The 21878-nt window shown below is 43.3% G+C and overlaps 1 protein-coding gene across 3 annotated transcripts in view; it reads right to left on the bottom strand.

Annotated features, from left to right (window-relative positions):
- The window catches only part of NUCKS1 (nuclear casein kinase and cyclin dependent kinase substrate 1), a 36653-nt gene extending 16368 nt beyond the window's left edge, over positions 1-20285 (bottom strand). The window contains exon 1 of one of the 3 annotated variants that reach the window (XM_075529395.1): positions 20056-20285. In XM_075529395.1, coding sequence (XP_075385510.1) covers positions 20056-20072 — 17 coding nt within the window. In that variant the 5' untranslated portion in view covers positions 20073-20285. Of the gene's footprint in view, positions 1-19254; positions 19400-20055 lie in introns of those variants that run through there. The other 2 variants (XM_075529386.1, XM_075529403.1) reach the window with 2 other exon arrangements.
- Positions 20286-21878: the final 1593 nt, after the last annotated feature.

Consider the following 21878-nt stretch of genomic DNA (forward strand, 5'->3'; position numbering starts at 1 on the left):
AGGATGGACTACAACCCTAGGCAAAACACCAAAACCCCACTACTGGGCCAACACACACCATGAGAAACGAGGCAAAGATGAGAGCTGTCAAGGACTTCGTTTCACTTGGCGGGCCACAAACAACGCGCATGGAAGCAGCAATCAAGAAACCAAAGTACTGTGTTGGGGAAACCTGCTGCACAGACCTCTTTAAAATGTTAAAGAGCAAAGATGTTGCTTTGGGTATTAAGGTAACCTGACTCAAGCCATGTTCATCTGAACCACCTCAGATGGCATGTGAAAACTGGACAATGAATAAGGAGAACAAAAAAGAACTGATGCCTTTGAACTGTGTTGGTAAAGAACACTGAAAGGACCCTGGGTTGTCAGAAGAAGTACAGCCAGAATGCTCCTTAGAAGGGACGATGCTCATCTTATCTACTTTGGACTTAACAGGAGATATCAATCCTTGGAAAAGGATATCATTATAAAGTAGAGGGTCAGCAAAAACCAGGAAAATCCTTGATGAAATGGAATCGGCCCAGTGACTGGCACAAGGGGCTCAAACAGAAGCACCATGGGGAGGAGGGTGCAGAACCGGGCAGTATTTTGTTCTGTTGTAGGAGTCAGAATTGACGCAATGATACCCAACAATGACAATAAATGGGATCCAGCCCACAACTACTAAGTATTGGCTACCTTCGGGAGCAATGTGTTTATGTTAATGAAGGAGGAACAACACAACAGGGGAGAAGAGGTACACAAATCAAATAGCGTAATCGATGTCACTGAATGGTACAATGTAGAAACTGATACACACGTGTATTCTGCACAAAAACAATGGTATATTTTTATTCTAAAAAGAGAAAAAAAAGGATTTTAGTATTCCTTTTCCATCCCAGTTTTCAGCAAGCTACAGACGATATTCACTGCCAAACAGTGCATTCTGATGACGGAGTGACCCTATAGAACATAGGGCGCCCACCTCCCTGACACGATCGCTGAAGACAAATGGGTGCACAAGCCTATGTGGCAAAGAAAGCTGATGGTGCCTGGCTATCAAAAAATAGTGCCTGGGGTCTTAAAGATAAAGCCAGCAGCCATCTAGCTGAGAAGCAACAAAGCCCACATGGACGAAGCACACCAACCTGTGCAATCACGAGGTGTCGAAGGGATCAGGTATCAGGCACCATCAGAACAAAAAATCCTATCATTATGAATGAGGGGGAGTGCAGAGTGGAGACTCAAAGCCCATCTGCAGGCAACTGGACATCAGGGAGGAGACAGCCAGTCAGGGTGCAGTGTAGCAATGATGAAACACACAACTTTCCTCTTGTTCTTAAATGCTTCCTCCCCTACCTCCCACTATCATGTTCCCAATTCTACCTTAAAAATGCAGCTAGACCAGAGGATGTACAGTGGTACAGATAAAAAATGGAAATACAGGGAATCCAGGGCAGATAATCCCTTGAGGACAAGTGGTGAGAGTGGTGGGGTGGAAAGAGGGCACTGATTACAACCTCTCTGAGGGACGGACAACAGAAAAGTGGGTGAAGGGAGACAGTGCAAGATATGACAAAATAATAATTTATAAATTATCAAAGGTTCATAAGGGAGGGGGGAATGGGGAAGGAGAGGAAAAAAATGAGAAGCTGAGGCCAGAGTCTTAAGTTGAAAGCAAATCTTTTGAGAATGAGGGAATGAATGTACAAATGTGCTTTACACAAGTGATGTATATATGGATTGTGATGAGTTGTCTGAGCCCCTAATAAAATGATTAAAAAAACAAACAAACAGAACATAGGGAACTAGCTGCTCCTTATAAAGACTGCGGTGACTGTAAATCTTCATGGGAGCAGCCAGTAGGCTTCAAAGACCGCCCTGCTGCTTTAAGAGCCCAATGCATACACAACCTAACATTGTGGTGGAATTAAATTTCAAAATCTTTTTTTAACCTTTGTAACACTTTCAATTACCTGAGAATAGTCAGAATAATCAGCTTTATAATGTCATTACCTACCAAAATCTTAAAACCTGAGTAAAGCAAAATATGAATATCGATGCAATTTTGTCTTATTAAAGTTAAGTAGCTCTAAACCAAAGGCATTCATCTTTAAATGCTAATGAGGGCAGTGGAAATTTTAATAAAAGAGCTATAATGAGGGTCATTCATAAGAGCTCATTATAAATGACTTATAATAATAATTTGGTTTCTTTTTCAAATGATATCCTGACTTCTAAGATGCCTATTCCAAAGTAACATACTATTTCCACTACTTGGAGATTTGTCTTATTTACGGTTTAAATGCTCCTAATAGCCTGGAAATTCTAAAGATATTTTAGGATGAAAACAGAGCACGTAAAAGTAATATTTAAACTAAACGACACAGTAAAACCAATTCTTCAGTGCAAAGTTAAGTGCCAATACCTAGATCTAAGAGGATCACATACAACTTCAGTACAGCTTAGAAGAGGTCTGATGGGGGGCTTATGTGTTAGGCTGCTCAAAGGAGTCCTGGTGGTATAGTGGTTTCTCACTGGGCTACGATCTGCATGGTCAGCATTTTGAAACCATGGAGAAAGACTGGGCCTGGAAACTCAGAGGGGGTCACTCTGAGTCAGCACTGACTTGATGGTAGCGGAGTTTGGTTTTGGTTGTTGGGCCACTAACCACAAGGATCAGCAGCCCTGAGACCACCGGGCTCCTCAGGAGAAAGATGGGGCTTTCTGCTCCTGTATGGAGTCAGTCTTGGAAACCCACAAGGCCAGTTCTATCCTGTCCCACAGGGGTCTGTCTCTATGAATCAGATTTGACGCTGGCAGTGAGATGGTTTTGTTTTTAAAGAGGTTAAAAAAAGTTTTGGATTTGGGTTTAAATTCTTCCTCTGCTACTAGCTATATGCCCTTGTACAAGTAACTTCCCCTACTGAACTCCAGTTTCCTTGCTTATGAAATAGGAGTAACAGTATCCACTTTTCAAGAATTTTGTGAGAATAAGTGAGATAATATAGACAAAGTACTTACTAGGTAACATTATGTACTTAATGCCAAGTACAGGAGAAGCAGTCAGTACAAAGCAGCTGGCATTACTTGTCTTAGGGGTACTAATTAGTTCCACTACAGATTACCACTGATTTGGAACATATAGTTAATACTCTTATTATTTGAATGATATATAAATCACTCAGTTTTAATATACACATCTTTAATTATTGGCTGGACTACCATTTAAGGTCTCAGTGGTCTTGGAAGAACAGCGAGAATTGCTCCTTAGAAATGAGAGTGACATTTAGAAAGATAGTTTTCATGGGTTTTTTGCTCATTTCATTAAAATGTATTACCAAAATAAAGTACCAAAATGTCATACCCTTACTTCTACATTGTTCTTTCTGGCCTTATGGTCAACGCTGTGGGTTATCACTGGACCAGAGAAAGCAGTCATAAGCCATCATGTACGTTAGACCAGTTTCTACCATTTCAACCAATTGAAGTTTATTCATAAATGTTTAAATGCAATATATACGAACATAAAAATGTCGATGTTTGCTCTTCCTTTCAAAGTTGCTGGCACAGTGGGAGGGAAGGCACTCGGAGGGAGTACGGTAAGGCAGGTGGTTGGAGTACAGATTCACAGGTGCAGAAACCCTCTAGGTGCTCCTGCCTGAAAGGGCTTGCAAGGGGCTGCAATCAACTCTAGGGCAGTGAATTTAAGCCTCACGTGAAATGGAATAAAAGCATCTCTCTCCAGCCGATATTAAGGGCTCAAGTAGAAAGCAAATGTTTTGAGGATGATTGCAACAAATGTACATATGTGCTTGACACAATGGATATATGTATGGATTGTGATAAGAACTGTACGAGCCCCCAATGACTAAAAAGAGGAAAAAGCATTTCTCTCTTGTCAAATGTCAGAAACGTTTTACCCCTTACAACTTCAGTTTAATTAAGGTGACGATCTTTCTACTTAGACCTCGAAGAAACTACTGGTTTTGGGCAAGGGGATGGAGGAGAACCAATTAAAATCTTGCCAATTTTCTAGACTTTTAAGCTTTTCCTTAAACATTTAATGTGTGCCAGGGGATACGCCCCCCCCCAAAAAAACCCGATTCCCACCCCCAAAGCTATACATTTAAATTAAAAAAAAAATAAAACAACCTTATCACCTTCAAAGTACACTCCATTACACTTAATACATCTGTTAAATCTGTGATTGCATTCTTGGAAACATTTTCAGACTCATCTGTCTGGATGGCTGACAGCACCTCCCTCGCTTTTTCTTCACCTCTTCTACGCCGTCAAATCGCTGTCCTTTCATGTCCCTCTGCATTCGTGGAAACAAAAAGAAGCCACACGGAGCGAGGTCAGGTGAGTAAGATGTGTGGGGGAAGAGAGGCATCCTGTCTTTTGCCAAAAATTGGCCCACTGAGATGGCTGTGTGAGCAGGTGCATTGTCGTGGTGGCAAAACCAGTCAGTCCCTCATCGGCTGCAAACCAGGCGTTTTGGCCACACACTGTTACAGTCTTTTCAGAACCTCTAGATAGAAAGCTTCATTAACAGTCTGTCCTGGTAGAATGAACTCCAAAAGCACTATGAGTTGAGTTTTTCGTCCACTTGGGAAGTTGCCAGACGTCCAGAACGAAGTTTGTTATCAATTGACATTTCACCTTTTTTGAAACGAGAAACCCACTCGGTACACTTGAGTTTTTCCCAAAGTGCTGTCCTTGTAAACTGTGTTCAACATCACAATAGTTTCTGTGGCATTTTTCCCAAGCAGCAAGCAAAATTTCACCGCTGCGCACTGTTCTCTTAAAATTGGCCATCACAAAACATGAGGTTCGAGTGAAACTTTTACCAAAAAAATGCACTGTGACTAGAGAGAAGCTTCCCAGGCGACGACACTGGGTGCACTAACTGGAAGTGAGTTGCTCGATGCTCATATAGTGGGAAAAATACATACTACAAAAGATCTGCCCAGCAAATTTGTTTCCTTTTTTTGTTTTTTAAAATTTCAAATCTGAGTTTTGAGAAACTTCAAATAGGCATTTTTTTCTCTCACTGATAGCTAGGTGGTAAATAGCTCATTTCAGAATCCTGAAATTCTTATAGAACAATTGTTTTCAACTCACAGATAACGTATCACTAGGCACTCAAATCTATTTTTTGGGTGTACAACCAGCATCTTTACAACAAAAGCAAACCAAAAACCACAATATTCAGAACATGAGAAAAAAATCCCAGGGAACCCTAAGTTACTGGAACTTTGTAGGTGTCTGGGCTCACGTGGGTACCAGGTTACAATGAAAGTCCATTTCCAATTGGAACCCCACCAAAAACGTTTTGGGAATAACTGCTTTTAAACACAAGTGGACTTTTATAAACCTTCCCATTTTAATCTTGTATTTTAAAAAATGAGGAAATAAAAAAGGAATTCCCTGTTAAGTTTAAGCACTCGCAGGACTATCAAGGTTGGGTGGGTAATGTAGAGAAGATTGTACAGAATATGTATTTCCTAGAACTGTTGGACTCAATTATTGAACTCAATCTACTCCTCAGGACCAACTATGGTTCCAGCTCTACCCTTGAGTAAAGTTTTGGTCTAGATCAGTGGTTCTCAACCTGTGGGTTGTGCACCCTTTGTGGTCAATGACCCTTTCACCTAAAGCCATCGGAAAACATTTAAATATTTCACAATATATAATCACATACTGTTTTGTGATTAATCACTATGCTTTCATGATGCTCAATTTGTAACAATGAAAATACATCCTGTGTACCAGATATTTACATTACAATTCATAACAGTAGCAAAATTAGTGAAGTAGCAGCAACGAAAATAATTTTATGGTTGGGGGTCACCACACAACACGAGGAACTGGATTAAAGGGTTGTGGCATTAGGAAGGCTGAGAACCCCTGGTCTAGCTCTTATCCCTCCTCCACAGAGCCTTCTCTTCTGTAAGATTCATGACATCAACTACCTTTTTCTTATAGGCTAGATCTGTCACCACGATTGAAACAGTTCCAACTCAGAGACACTATAGGCCACAGCTTCAGGCACTTTCTCAATTTAGTTCTCTTCCATAGCATATCCAATGCGGTATTCGATGTAAGATTTTTGGTAGTAATATTAGGTTCTGCACTGGGCTACTAACTTCAAGGTTGGCAGTTCAAACACATCATGTGCTCCACAGGAGCAAGACCAGGCTGTCTTAGAAACACCAGGTAATAGTTCTATTCTGCTGTATTGGTAGTCAGAATGACTCAATGCAGGGGGTTTGGCTTGGTTTATATCGAGGCTGCCAGGTCCTGGGACACCACTAGCCTGTACCTACCTATAAATCATAGTTGGAGGCTCCAATCCACCTAGCAGAGTAGCTAGAACGTGTGGATGGGGTTCCCAGTAATAAACTAGTGACGATTAAAAAAATCATGGAGTACCAGGGAAAATCATTAGCAATATGGCTTTAAAAACAAGTAAGGAATAGAGAGATCAGGATTACAATCGCCTTCTATTCTGAAGGAACCCTGATGGCATAGTGGGTTAAGCAGTGGGCTGCTAATCCCACCTGAGGTTCTTAGGGAGAAAGATAAGATTGTCTGTCTGGTCCCATAAAGCTGTATAGCCTCAGAAACCCTGAATTCCTATACTATAGGGCCTGCTATGAATTGGAATGGACCTGATGACAGTAGGTCTCTCACTAGTCTGGAAACTCCTGTGCTCAGCTGCTAACCAGAGAGTGGCTGTTCAAACTTACCAGTCATCCAATGGAAGAATGGCATGGTAGATGGCTGCCATAGAAAATTTATAGCCTAAAAGGCAGAATAAACTCATTTTTAAGCGCCCTCGGTAGACACTTTGAATGTGTTTCTACTCAACCCTCAGTGAATGGCGCCATGGACTGGGAATTATGATGACCTTGGATGCTGGCCTTTCAGGGAACTTGGCATCCCCAAAAGTCACACCAGAAGGACTCGGCAATAGGCACATACACACTTGGACTTAGGGCTGAAACACCCTGATGCAAGAGGATGCAAAGGATGGTCACCCAAAGACTGTGGAAATGGCAGTTGGACCTTGAATGGAACCCCAGGCTTAGTAGGGGCCCAATGAAAGAGACCTGGAACCACCACCTATTTGGTGCCTCCCAATGCTCTCCCTCCTTTGCATTAATGACAGATTTGGGTCTAGAGGGCAGGGTCTGCCCTTGTTAAGACCTGATGCATGAAATTTTTCTCTAGCACCAATCCCCAGGCTCAGTGTAAACAGAGCTCATCTATATAAAGCAACAACTCATGGATCACAGCTTGCAGTTGGGACTATACTCACAAACTCCTCATAAACAGTACCTTAAATTCTATGTCATTGGATAAATTCTTGGTGTTAACAATGCAACCATCTTATACCCTAAAGGGGATGATTGACAATGTTTTGTTTGAGGGGAGAGGGTTGTATGTTCGCTTTGGGTTTCGTTTGTTTTTGTTTTATGACTGCCAAAGTAAACCAGTCATTCATAACCCAGGACTAACAGATGGATTCTCAGCTACCACTTACCTCTAGCCCCAATTCAAGAACAGTCAGTTCTAATAACATGGATACTCACCTGCATGAAATGATCACCAAGATAAGGGTGCTACAGCAAAGTGTGAAGCAAAACAAATGGTGCCCGGCTATCAACTGGACTAGTGTCTGAGTCTTAAAGGCTTGTATTCAAAGCAGCAGTCATAAAAGTGAGGCATTAACCAAGTCCACATGAAAGCAGCACACCAGCCGTGTGACCCAAAGTTGACAACAAAATCCCAATATGATGAAGAAGTATCAGAGCTTAAACTGTGAACACCCAATTGTAGAAAGCTGTGGAGGATGGTGGGAACCCAAAATTCATTTGAAGAGTGTCTGGTCAGGCTGGGTCTCTGGAAGATCCCCTCTGCACACAGGTGAGGAGCTCCAACAGCTTTACCATCAGATAAAGATCACTGTAAACTTGATTATGGCGAATTGAACCATAATATACTTGGTCAGTTGACATCTCTCTTGATCCAACCTGCCCTATGCTTAAATACTTATTATTCCAAGAAAGAAATTTCTTCTTGGGCTTTTAAAATATTATTGGTGGTTTCTTTCTTACTCTTTATTCTTTACATTATCATCATTGATTTTTTTCTTCCTGTTTTACTTTGTTTTGTTGTTTGTTAGGTCTTCCAGTTTGGGAAGCACAGGAGTGGATGCACAGAGACAATAACTGATGCACTAGTTTATTAGGAAGCTGGGGAGTGGAAAGGGGGCTGGGGAGCAATCAGTGGACGCAGGAAGAAGCATCAGAGCTCATTGTGATGATGCATATAACTCTTTTCAGAAGCATTTTAACTATGAAAGTATACGGCATGTGAATATTACACCAAGAAAAATACTACTACTACTACAAAACAAACATGACCTATGATTAAGAGTTTTTAGTTAGAAGGCATTGAGTTCAATTCGGAGGAATAACAATAATGGTGTACAACACGAAAAGCATAATCAATGGCAGTGAATTATACATGCAGAAGTTGTTGAATTGGTGGATTTTTGTTGTGTATATTTTTACCAAAATTTGAAGAAAATAAAACCACTATACAAATAACGTTGAGTATGAGATAAAGAAAATGTTCTAAAATTTACTGTAGTAAACATTGTACAACTTTTCTTGATATGGTTGAAATACCAATAAAACTGTTAAAAAAAGTACAGTTGTATGAGCCCCTAATAAAATGTTTTGAAAAAACAATAAATGCTATACTGGAAAAAAAAAAGTATAGCCTAGGAAACCTAAAGGAGCAGTTCTTCTGTCACTACGAGGGGCACTATGAGTCAGTCAACGAGATGACAATTCCCGCCCACCAAAGAATGCAATCCATCGAACAATGAGAAGCTGGATTATATGAAGAATGTGGCATCAGGACTGGAGGAAGGCTTATTAAGAACCTGTGATATGCAGATGACACAACTTTGCTGGCTGAATGTGAGGAATTGAAGTACTTCCTGATGAAGATTAAGGATCCCAACTTTCAGAACTGATTACAGCTCAGTGTAAAACAAAACAAACAAAAAACCTCAGGGTATTTGAGCAAATTCTAACTCATAGCAACCCTCCAGGATAGTGTAGATATGGTTCACAATGAGCCTCTCGAGTTTCTGAGGCAGAAACTGTTTACAGGAGTAGAAAACCTTATTTTCCTCTAAGGTCAATGTAAAGAACACTAAAATCCTCACAACTAGACCAATAGTTACGATAAATGGAGAAAAAGATTGAAGGTGCCAAGGATTTTGTCTTGCTTGCATCAAATGCTCACGGAAGCAGCAGTCAGAAATCAAATGACACACTGCATTGATAAATCTGCTGTACAAGACCTCTTTAAAGTGCTGAAAAATAAGGAGGTTAATTTTGAGGCCTAAGGTGTGCCTGATTCAAGCCACGATGTTTTCCATCACCTGATACAAATACGAAAGTTGGACATTCAGACAAGAATCAATGCACTGGAATTATGGTGCAGGTAAAGAATATCAAAAGTACCCTGGACTGTCAAAAGAACAAACAAATCTGTCATGGAAGAAGCACAGCCAGAATGCTCCTTAGAGGCAAGGATGATGAGACCCGTCCCTGAAGAAAGCATCATGCTTGGGAAAGTGGAGGGGCAGTGACAAAGAAGACCCTTGACAAAATGGATTGGCACAGGGGCCGCAACAATGGGCTCAGCCCTAAGAACAATCGCGAGGATGTAGCGGAACCAGGCAGTGTTGCCTTCTGTTGGACATACAATGGGTCACTGTAAGTCAGAACCAACTTGAGGGTTTGGTACCGAACAACAAAATCTAAATTTTGACTTGCCTTTTGGGCTGTGAGATCAGAGTGAACCTCATTACGTCAATCCCTGGAACTAGAAACTCCTTTTCAACCTGGGATCCTTAGATCCTTACACTACCACTTCATTGTATCACGGCCTTTCCCAATTCTGTGTACACCGAGGCAGCAGGCCACTCACGTCTTCATCTGAGTTATTACTAAGACATAGACCAAGGGCAGTCGTTTAAGACACTGTAGGAGGCATCATGCAAAGAAAAAAAAAAGAATATGTGTGTGTGTGTATGTATATATATATATACCACACATTGAATGAAGGGGGAAGTGCAGAGTGGAGACCCAAGGCCCAAGTGTCGGCCAATGGAGATCCCCTCACAGAGGGGTTTAGGAGAGGAGATGGGTTAATTAGGGTGCGAGGTAGTACCGATGAAGAACACAGCTTTCCCCCAGATCCTGGATGCTTCCTCCCCCCAACTACCATGATCCGAATACTACCTTGCAGGCCTGGATAGGACAGAGGCTGTACACTGGTACATATGAGGGCTGGAGGCACAGGGAATCCAGGGTGGATGATACCTTCAGGACCAAGGGTGTGGGGGGCGATGCTGGGAGAGTGTAGGGTGAGTGGGTTGGAAAGGGGGAACTGATTACAGGGATCCACATGTGACCTCCTCCCTGGGAGAGGGACGGCAGAGAAGGGGGGCAAGGGAGACTCCGGATAGAGCAAGATATGACAAAATAACGATGTATAAATTACAAAGGGCACATGAGGGAGGGGGGAGCGGGGAAGGAGGGGAAAAAAGAGGACCTGATGCAAAGGGCTTAAGTGGAGAGCAACTGCTTTGAGAATGATTGGGGCGGGGAATGTATGGATGTGCTTTATACAATTGATGTATGTATATGTATGGATTGTGATAAGAGTTGTACGAGTCCCTAATAAAATGTAAAAAAAGAAAAGGGAAAAAAAAAAGAAAGAAAATGATTAGGGCAAAGAATGTACAGAAGTGCTTTATACAATTGATGTATGTATATGTATGGACTGTGATAAGAGTTGTATGAGCCCCTAATAAAACGTTAAAAAAAAAAAGACACTGTAGGAAATATTCTCCCAGGTGGACATCAACTATTAATCAGCCCTCTCGGGCACTAAGCCTCACATCCGTCACACTCATCCATCATTCTACCTATATTTCTCCAGTTTACCCAAGAGGATACCTTCGTGAAGCTTTGCCATAATCTATGTTAAATAAGATCCCAGGACTTTATGGCATTCTACTCTAATAAATAATTTTTTAAAGACATGAATTCCTTTAAATCAATGTTAGTTAACTTTTTGTAGCGATAAGCCCTTTTTGTTTAAGCAGGTGCCAACTCACAGCGATCTACAGGGAGGGTAGACCTGCCAGTAAGTTTCCTGTCTTTCTCCCACTGGGCTGCTGCCGTTCTCAAACTATTGGTAGGAAGCTCTGTGCTGGTAGCAGTTCAACAGGTACCCATTTCGTCACCGGGGCTCCAAATCTTCCCAGGAACCATAACATCAAACACAGTTAAAGTAAAAGCTGTGTTTTAAAGAGTGCTGGCTTGTTGAACAACTTCACATTTTAAAACTTTTGTCATTATAGAATTTCCTGTGTTTCTCCAAAATAAATTTCCCACAGGCTTTCTGGTCAGATTGGTTTGAATCTTATCACTTTCTATTAACCAAAAAGGTGGCAGCAGTTCAAGCCCATGTAGAAGCCCATCAGAAAAAGGCAGCCACTGAACGAAAACCCTGTGGAGCACAGTTCTGCCCTGACACACTGGGTTGTCATGAGCCGGAGGGGACCCATCGGCAGGCAAATGGTGACAGAAACAGGCAAGACTACCACTAATCCTGCACTAAAGAAACTGGCTTAGAGCTCTAAAAACTTGTATTTTTCAAAGAACATAGGAATCAAAATGCCTGAAACATATCTGAAAGCCAACATTATGAAGACTACAAGTCTACCTAGACCATGTATTTTACAAATCAAACCCATGCTTTTAACATTTCTAATAATCACAATAGCGACTCCCAAATGCCACAATACATAAAAGGAGCCAGTTTACACATCAATTTTGTGAACACAAATGCTAAACGAAGTTACTGAAGTTTATGCAACCACAAGCCATTAAGTGATAAGTTTTCTAACCCACGCCCACCCAAGCTTAAATCCCAACACTGCTGCCACTTCTCAGACCAGTGGTTCTCAACCTGGGGTCAAACAACCCTTTCACAGGGGTCACCCGAGTCATAGCAGTAGCAAAATGACAGTTATGAAGTAGCAACAAAAAGAATTTTATGGTTATGGGGTCACCACAACATGAGGTACTGTATTAAAGGGTCGCTTAGGAAGGTTGAGAACCACTATCTTTGACCTTCCTGACTACACACAACTTCTACAAGAGGTGATGTCATTCAAATTTATATATAACTACATGTTTTCAATATTTTATATGTATTTATTTTTTCACTATGTCCGAGCTCAAGCGTCCCTGGGATGCTACCAAGAGACTAGCAGACAGGGATAGAAAGAAAAAAGAACAACTTTATTTTGAGCAGGGGGGGGACAAAAAATAAGTACTAAACAGATATCATATATACTTGAGTATAAGCCAACCTGAAATTTTCAAACAAAAAAGTTGAAAACTTTAGTTTGAAAATTTGGGGTCAGCTTAGACTCGAATATCTACAGTATACTGTAGTCTAAATCCTGCTGTTGAAGTTTCTGTGTATTAAACTCTTTAAAATTTGGGACATTTACCCCCCTCTACTCTGTTATCCCTCAAATTTTGTTCAGAAATGTTATAGGAATGCTAGCATTCATTACGGCTAGAATAGCGGAATAAGATTCAGAATATGTAATTGTTTACCACAGAGATACCGCCATGAATGTATTTTATATCACTCCATCACTACAATTAAAATCTCAAGTAAAACATGGGTCACAGATACAAGAATTTAGGAAATAAAAAATAAGTTCCTATTTTCTGCAGAAAAGGAGTTAAGAATTTATTAATTACTACCCAAGCACATCTGCGTATTACAGATAATTATAGTCCCTCACTAAATTTTTAATGAATTGCTAAAGTAGTCAAATGAACTCATTTTAACTGTAACATGCTGCTCCTAGTCTCGACTCAAGTTATTTTATAATTTACATACATTCAGTTTCACCATAGTCTCATTATCTACATTCTTTCAAAGTCTCACACACACACACACACAAATTTCAGCAAGTGTAAGGAGACAAATTGTGCAGAGTATTACATGCTTTTCCCAACCTGTGCACAATGGACGGGGCCTGAGATGTGGCACCACCAAGCAGTTTCGCTCTGCTGCCTCAGGAGCATCTCAGAAACCTCTGTGCAACCTTCTAAACGGTCGGATCCCCATCACTAAGGACAAACTTAGTTTGACTGTCAGACTTACTGACTCATCCTAATCAAGGAGACTATACAGAGAGAAGTGACAGGCTGAGTTTAAGTGAAAATTAAATGAAGCCACAAAGTCATGTCTTGATAGGCTCAACGCAAAGGAGGACTGTGTGCCAGCTCTGGACCGTAAAGCGGACGTATGGCCTTATTTTTCTGGAGAAAAGTTGAGGCTAAGTGCGAAACGAGGTGCTCAGCCACCTCTACCTGAGGCTCTGAGTTATTGACAAAGGACCAGCATTCCCTTTGCCTGATACAATGTCAAGCAGTCTGATTTCAAAGAACCAGTCAGAACACAGGAGTTACTCAAAGGAGGTCTGGCTGTTATGACTCCACAGAGGCAGCATGTCCTTGAAATAAAGAGCAGCCTTGATCTGTGTCTGTTATTCATTCCTAAAGAACGCGAGGACAGATTGTCACTTTCACAGTTAGAGCTAATTTTTACTTTCAAGTCCTTCAGTTTCTGGGCCATTTGATCTGTACAGATGAAGGATTCTACATGACAACCAGAAGCAACTAGGAAAGAAAATGCTCAAGATGACCTTGCTGAACAGATTACTCAACAGGTGGCTCGATGTTTCAAGTTATTAAATGCAATTGAAAATAGATGTACATACCAAGAAGGATCTTAATATACACAATTCCCAGCTGACACACCATGATTCCCTGTAGCTTTCACTTAAAGTATTTCAAAGTAGGAATAGGGTAACATTTTGGACTCAAGATACTTACAGTTACACAGCTCTTTAGATTATTATTATATAAAAATAAAGTCCCTACTCAGGGGACATTCAGGTGAATTGTCTTAACACAGTCCACAAAACAAGCGAGGGTCTTAATTAACTCAGGAGCAGCCATTTGACGGGCAAATAATGGTCTCTATCTGGAGGAATGAAGCGAGAAGAGATAACTGGAAACAATCAGCACAACGGACCACACAAACATCACTTGCCACAACCCCGAGACTAGAAGAACTAGATGGTGCTGGTCTACTATGGACAACTGCTCTGAAACAGATCACATCAAAACGTCCTGAGTAGAGGCAGAAAAATGCAGACCAGAACTGGCCCTTAAAGGCACCCTTAAGACCTGGAACAAACCTCTCCACAGTGTTAGAATAACCATTTTAAGATGAAAATGGCAGCACCTACGCAAGGTTAGAAAGGAGGTGGAAGGGAAATAATACAAAGGAATAGGATCAGTGACCATACATTGAGGGGATTAAAATGGACAAGTTGAAAGAAAATGTGTACAAATGGTTGACTATAAAATTGATGATCTGCTCAGTAAACACAATCACAATAAAGGTGTTAAAACAACAACAAAAACATGCAAGCCCCACATCAATGGTTTATGTTCCCCTGCTACCCTCAAGGTTGGTCAATGAAGCCTCCCAGTGGTAAGGTGCAAGAAAGGTCAGGATGACTGCCACAAAAACCCTATGGGGCAGCTCTGCTATGCAACCCATGGGCTGGCGCACTGTGTGCTGTAGAGGGCCACAAGTGTGGGTTTAAGAAAAATTCAAATATGGCACAATGGATTCTGTCTACTTAGCAGAACCATCCAAAGCCGACTCTCACATGCCACAGTGCTCCACGGGGTTTCCATGGCTGTATCTTCTGGGGATAGATCAGCAGGCCTTTCTTCTGTGATGCCACTGGGTGGAGTAAAACTGAAATGATTCGTAAGTGCAAGGTATCTCCTCTCTTCTATAGACCAACTGTTCAGCAGAAAGCGAAATCTTGTTACTCAGGTTTCTTTTGCTACCATGCTTACAAGTTTTGTTATTGCTTAAAAAAAACCCAAAACTTAAAATACCTCAAACTCATCTTCGTCTGCAATCCTGGCAAGTTACATTAGTTATTTCACATTGTAACTGACTAATCTAAGCGTTAGAAACCTAGGAAGCAGTTCCACCCTGCTAACAGGGGTGATGGGCGTCAGAATCCACTCCACGGCTGTGGGTGGCTATTATTATCCGTGCACGCGAACTCCATGGACTCAAAAGCACCACTGGTAAACGGAAAGTAATGGACTAAATCAATCACGGACGTTCTTTCTAGTCATTTGGCTTAATAATTTTAATTAGAAAGTACCTCTGAAAAATATTCGGATATTTAATATAATTGCTTATATTTAAAGTATTTTCTATGTAGGACCAAAAGCCTATGTATAAAGAATAAACTCACCACAGGAAAAACGATTACATAAAACATCTGACCATCTTCATACCAAATCTTAGGAAGGAAAATTAAGCACCGTGCAAAGAACTTTGGCTTCGAGTTCAGATCTGGGTTCAATCCTGGGTTCTACCATTGATTTTGAAGAAATATATTCTTTAAAAGCCTTTTATATGGGGCCTTGGTTACTCATGGAGGTCAGCGGTTCAAAACCATGAACCTGTCCTTGGGAGACAGATGAGGCTTTCTACTTTCATAAAGAGCTAGTCTTGGAAACCCACGTTAGCATTTCTACTCTGTCCGGTGGGATCACTGTGAGTTGGAATCAACTCTGTGGCAGCTTGGTGTTGGTGGCCTAACAGGTGACATGTTGGGCTCCTACCCACAGGTCTGCAGCAAGAAACCACCAAGCCCCTCTGAGGGAGAAAGACGAGGCTCTGTTCCTATAAAGATTTGCTGCCTGGGAAAGGGGCAGTTCTAACATATCCTATAGGATTGTTGTGAATCAGAATTAACTTGACAGCTGTTGAGCTGTTTGGTTACATTGAGGCTGTAGTGAGGCTAAAACAAGATAAAGTGATATGGCCCTTGTTTGAATAGCTACCAAAGAAATTACACAGTTTAATATTCTACCATCATAATTTTCAGATTTAATACGTGTTTGTTGGGAAATTCTGAATGGTGTTCCTGTAGAATTAACTCTCCCTGGTGTTTCAAATTCCTGAGATATTATGTACAGCAAGAACTGTCTGTTGGGAATAGTGGCATGTAATAACAGACACCAAAAACTAAAATTAAACTCAATTGCTTTCAAGTCGATTCTGACTCAGCTACTATCCGGAAGTAGAAAGCCTCATCTTTTCCCCTCAGAAGGGCTGGTGCTTTTGAATGCTGACCTTGTAGTTAGCAGTCCAAAGCCCAACTCCCTCACCAGGGCTCCTAACATAAACAGGTTAATAAAAGCATACTTTTCTTCTGATAGACATACACATACACCTGGGAAAGCAGTAAAGATTAAGAGCTAGTAAGAAACCCAGTACACAGTGGGGTGGTGGGGAGGAACCAGGCTCACTTACACTTGTTCTCAAAACCAAAGTCATTGACATCGAGTCTATTCCAAGTCATACCAATCCTAACCTACAATACCTTTTCCCCCACCAACTCCTCAGAATCTACACAATATTAAATATTCCTGGGGCTAAAAAACTGAGCGACCTTTCTGTGCATATTTAAAAAATCATATTTCCAAGTTACCTTGAATTTCCAGGCTTTCAAGGTTTTTTTGTAATTGGGGGCTTCTTGAAGCTCATTTTCTGCTAAGGACATTTTTAGAATCCAGACACATTCCAGACAAAATTCTCATGGAAAAGAGAGCAATCTGGGAATTTAGGAAAGCTGTTCGATAAAAAATAAAGTAAAAAACGACATATACCAGTATAAGAGCCAATGCATTCATACGACCACGTGATAGTTCCTTATAACCTCAGGTATTAAAACAAAAGCCAAGTTATCCTGTACATGAACATCATAAACAAAAGTACAAATGGAATGGCTTGGATAGGTCTCAATCTTAGAGGGCTTATCTGGAGAGCACAACAGCCAAATTTGATGAAATTTAGTTTCTAGTTCGGACAAGTCAGTAATTTCTCTTTTATAAAGAAGCATCTCCCTTCCTCTCTAAGGATGACAGTTATAAAAGGACTTTATTCTTTCAGCTAGCACAAACACTTACCAGTCGGAAGATCTACGGTGATTATTACAGGGAGCCAAAGGGGAAGTGCAGAACTGGGAAGCAAGAAATCCAAGTTCTGAGTGTGTGAGACGCACGGCAGTGCAGCTCCAGTAAATTTAGTTTGCCTCAATATAATGTCATTCTAGCTTCAATGATGAGATTTTGTTATAGATCTGAATCCAAGGCCTAAAATCATTAGACTCCCATACGCTGAATCAGAACCCATGAAAGGTAAAGTCCAAGGCAGCAATGCTACATGAGCAAAGGTCCTCAGAGCGTGAAGACAAGTCTCTGGAAAGACAGGCTGCAGCTTACGAGTCCACCACAGGCTTCATTGGATAGTTGGTTTCAGGGAACCTTCAACATTTCCAATTGCCCTTTAAATGACTCAGTAAAAAAGTACAACACAGTAAAGCTACAAACCAGAAAACTGGAAAATTATCACACACACACCCAAGAACAGAAAGAGACCTCCAAAAGATGCATTTTACTGTATTTACTTATATTTTCCCATGTGTGCTCTTAAAAAATATTTATGGCTGATTATTCTGAAATCAGGTCAATGTGTATCATTAAAATTTTAAAGGCCCCATTAAAACCTCAAACTCCCTGCCATTAAGTCAATCTAATTCATGACAAGTCTACAGAGCAGGGTTTACATGCCTGTGATTCTTCACACTAGCACAGTCTCATTTTGCTCCCATAGAGCAGGTGGTTAATTCAAACTGCAGACTTTGAGGTTGACAGCACAACTTGAAACCTACTATACTACCAGGGCTCCCTTTAAAGACCCACTGGGGTTTAGAAAAGTTCATGTAAAAATTCAATTCCATTTTCCCATGAGTATTTTGGGCCCAGCTTGTACACCTTGAAACCAACACTTCTCAAAGACGTAGCTTTTTATTTTAAAATTCACAACTTTTCAGGAGCCCTGGTGGGATAGTGGTTATGAGCTGGACTGCCATCCAAAAGGTCAGCAGTTCAAAATTAACAACTTGAGCTTAATTATTTCTGCTTTATCCGTCTTCATAAATATCAATGGCTTCTCAGAATTTAGCTACATCAAGAGACTATTACTAAAATAAAGATGATCTGAAATCAAGTTGCTTTGATAATTATCAACTTGAAAGCAATCCCTCTCTAAAAATGCCCATTTAATAGGCTAATTTCACTCTCCATTTAGGAGCCCGTAGACAAAAACATATTGAGAAACAAAGGTTTTGCAGAAATCCCAATTACAACACCCCCCCACCAAACACAATTAAAAAACAAACAAACCCGACAGCACGTGCTTAGTCTATTTATCCCCACGGGGTGATACTGAAAAGTTTTTGAGGGGAAAAAGTTTGTTCATTTCCAGTTATTTTATCAACACGTGAGAACACAAAATTGAGACTGATGAGTTTAACGTCAGGACAAGAAATTCGGCAGTCCTCAAAACATGGCGAAGTTTAAAAGGTGCAGAAAAATAATCCCCCAGACGACGGCGTTTTGAGAGGAGCATGAAACTGCAGTCCGGGGGCCGGGCCGCACGTTCACAAAGCCCACTGGGAGTCAGAGTGCGCGGCCCCGGGAGGAGACGAGCGCCTGGTTGGGCGACAAAACCCTTTCCAGGGGCCCCAGCCTCAGTTTGGAGCGCGGAAGTCCACCCGCTTCCGTTTCCCACCAAGCTCCCGACGACAGGGAAACGACAACTGCGGCGATCATTTTAAAACCATTCCTCTACCTGCCTACCTACAGGCCCCCGTCCTCCAGGCCAAGTGTCCGGGCTCCGCTACCGGTGCGCGCCAGCTCCCCTCGCGGAGGCCGGGCAGATGGGGCTGAAGGGCACCCCTCCGCAAATGGCACCTTCCACACAATGGCCAGCAGGATGGCCCAGGGCGAGTCCACTGTCCGCCGGGGACCGCCAACTTCCCGACCCTGACGGCTTGGCCGACCCCACACCTTTTATTATCCAGCTCGTCCGCGGAAATGCGGCGGCGGAAGGACGTGCCCACGCAGCTCTGCAGGTGAAAAGGTAACGGGCACGACAACCACACGGGATTTGGACCGCGCTGCTGTTAACCCGCACCTTCCTGAGTTGGCCATGTCCCCGAGCAAGGACGTGTCCAGGCTCCAAGGGGAGGGAAGGAGCGAACTTTGGAGTGACATCTTCCCAAGTATCAGCTGGAGGGGGGGCGGAGGGAGGCAGCACCCCACGGGGCGCCGGGGCCCCGACTCTAACTCTTACTTCTGCCCGCGGGAGAGAAAGAAGGGGTACGCCCACTGTCGCTCGATCGCGGAGGCGGGGCCCTACGGCGACCCAGGAGGACCGAGCCGGTCTGCTGGCAGCGCTGCCCCTCCCCCTCCGTACGGAACACCCCCGTTTGCTCCGGGAGGACTCGGCGGCCCCCTACCCCCACGCAAGTCACGGGGAGAGGGGGCCACAAGAATGCCGTAGGCCTGGACCCGAGCCCAATGGAGACAGGGAGCCAAGCGTGAATCCACCCGCCAGCCCCTTCCTGGGCTCCGAGGGGCCGGCCCAAGGAGGTGGGGCCTGCTTGGGGGTGCTGACTTCACACCCCTCCCCCGCGGGCCGCTGGCAGTTCAGGGAGCACCCCGCCCGCTCCAGTGCGGCGGGTGGGGGAGGCAACGGAACAGCCCGGAGCCCTGCAGCGGGTTGGGAGGAGCGCGCGCATGGGCGCGCGACCGCCACCCCCGCGCGGCTCCGCGCGCAGCAAGGCCCCCCACGCTCAAGGGCGCGCGCGGGCCCCGAAAGGAGGAGGCCGCGCGTGGCACCGGAGCGTACCGATATAGGCTTCTGACCCCCACTCCTTCACCACTCACTCCCAGCCGCCGCCAACACACTCCAGGCCTTGGACTCCGCACTGACCTGACAGGCCGAGACATGTTCGCTGTCGAAACAGGACCCAGTCGAGAAGGCAAAGACCAGGACCCCCCCCACCCCGCGCGCTCGGCGCCCCACCCCCCCAAACTTCAGCCGATATCGCCGCTGCAGCTGACCCCCAAACTGGTGGTCTCTCAAACTCGGTCGCTCCGTGCTTCAAAGCCCCTTGAACAGACGAGCACCCCGCTCCCGTCTCTCCAAAATGGATGAATCAAACCAGCCGAAAATGCGCCAAAGCCACTGTGCAACCGATCTCACTAGGTCTTGTCTGCCCCGCCCCAACCTTCTCGCTCATTGGTGGTTCTTGCCAGATGCGCCCCGCTTATTCGTCTATTTGAATCATCACGTCCCTCTGACCCCGCCCCTCCCATAGGCTCCGCCTCCTCCGCGGGGGTCTTGTTAGTCAAGATTCTTTGAGAGCGCACGGCCGCAAAACAAAAATGGTCGCTGCTCAGCCCGCCCCCTGGCTTCCACTCCAGACTTGCAGATTCGTCTTTCGTCGTATTTGGGACGAGTAGAAAAGAAGATATATATAGCATTCGACATCGCCGACTGTTAGTTTGCTGATGTTTCATTTTTCCTGCCTTATTCATCCATAAATTCCGTTAGGAGATAAACCTGTGGTATAGACGGCAGATTCGTCACGAGGGGGCTGCTTCAGAATTGGAGGGAAATTCCATAGGTTCAAAAATGTTGACCCGAAGCCCGCAAGCCCCTCCCCCTGGCTTCAGCACCCGCGCCGAAGAGCTTGCCACGCTGCTGGAGGACGGACTCGGGATCAGGGAATGACTGTACCCCGTTTCCACACGGCTCCGGGCCGTGCCTTCCGATCCGCTCCAGGGTCATTAACGTCCCGGGACCGGGACTGATTATTTCAGGGAAAGAGAAACGTGAGCGTAGGGATTGGGAGCGTTAGCTGTGGGACCTCGAGCTGTCTGAGTTCGAAGACTAACCGTTGAATGCTTCCGTCTCTGAGCCCCATTTTTCGGAGTATTTCAACTGTCTCTTAAGAAAATAACCCTTGAGCCTCCAGTTTTCTTGTTAACGAGCATATATAGAACTGCCTCAGAGCGTCCTAGCACTTCGATGGTCTTTCTTTCCCACACAATCTGCCCCACAACAGACTCAAACGGGCCGGTTTGTTAGAAATTAAAGAAAGACACCCGTCATATGATCAGTTACGTTTTTGAAGCACCTTTGGATTTATTCTAGAAAAAAAACCAATATACTTAATACACCTATAAGCAACTATAAACCAAAAGAGCTCTGGGCTAAGGACACAGAAATGGCAGTTATTCATTCACCTTGGGTATAAAATTTAATGGCCTTTAAAACACAGTATTTAATTTCCCCATTATATTTCTTTCCTAGGGCTCCCATAACAAGAAACTACAAACTGGGTGGTTTATAAGAAGAGAAATTTATTGGATCACAATTTTGGAGGCTAGTGGTCTGACTGTAGGGTGTCAATAAGGCCATGTTTTTCCAAAGTTTCTGGAAAACGATTCTTTTTGGTCTCTCCCAACTTTTGGTAGTCCCAGGCATGCCCTTAGTCAGAGGGCCATTTTCCCTTTGTTTTTCCAGGTTCCTTTTCAGAGCCCTGGTGGTGTAGTGGTTACTCCTCAGGTGGTTAATTGAGAGGTCAACAGTTTAAAACCACCAGCCACCCTGCTAAAGAACAAGGAAGATTTCTACTCCCCTAGAGTTATAGTCTCAGAAACCCAAGGGGCAAGCCTACCCTGTCCTATACTGTCAGCATGAATCAGATTGGACTCAATGGCAGGGAGTTTGGTTTGAGTTTTCTTCAG

The sequence above is a fragment of the Tenrec ecaudatus genome, chromosome 1 (assembly GCF_050624435.1).
Source record: "Tenrec ecaudatus isolate mTenEca1 chromosome 1, mTenEca1.hap1, whole genome shotgun sequence".
Taxonomy (NCBI): domain Eukaryota; kingdom Metazoa; phylum Chordata; class Mammalia; order Afrosoricida; family Tenrecidae; genus Tenrec; species Tenrec ecaudatus.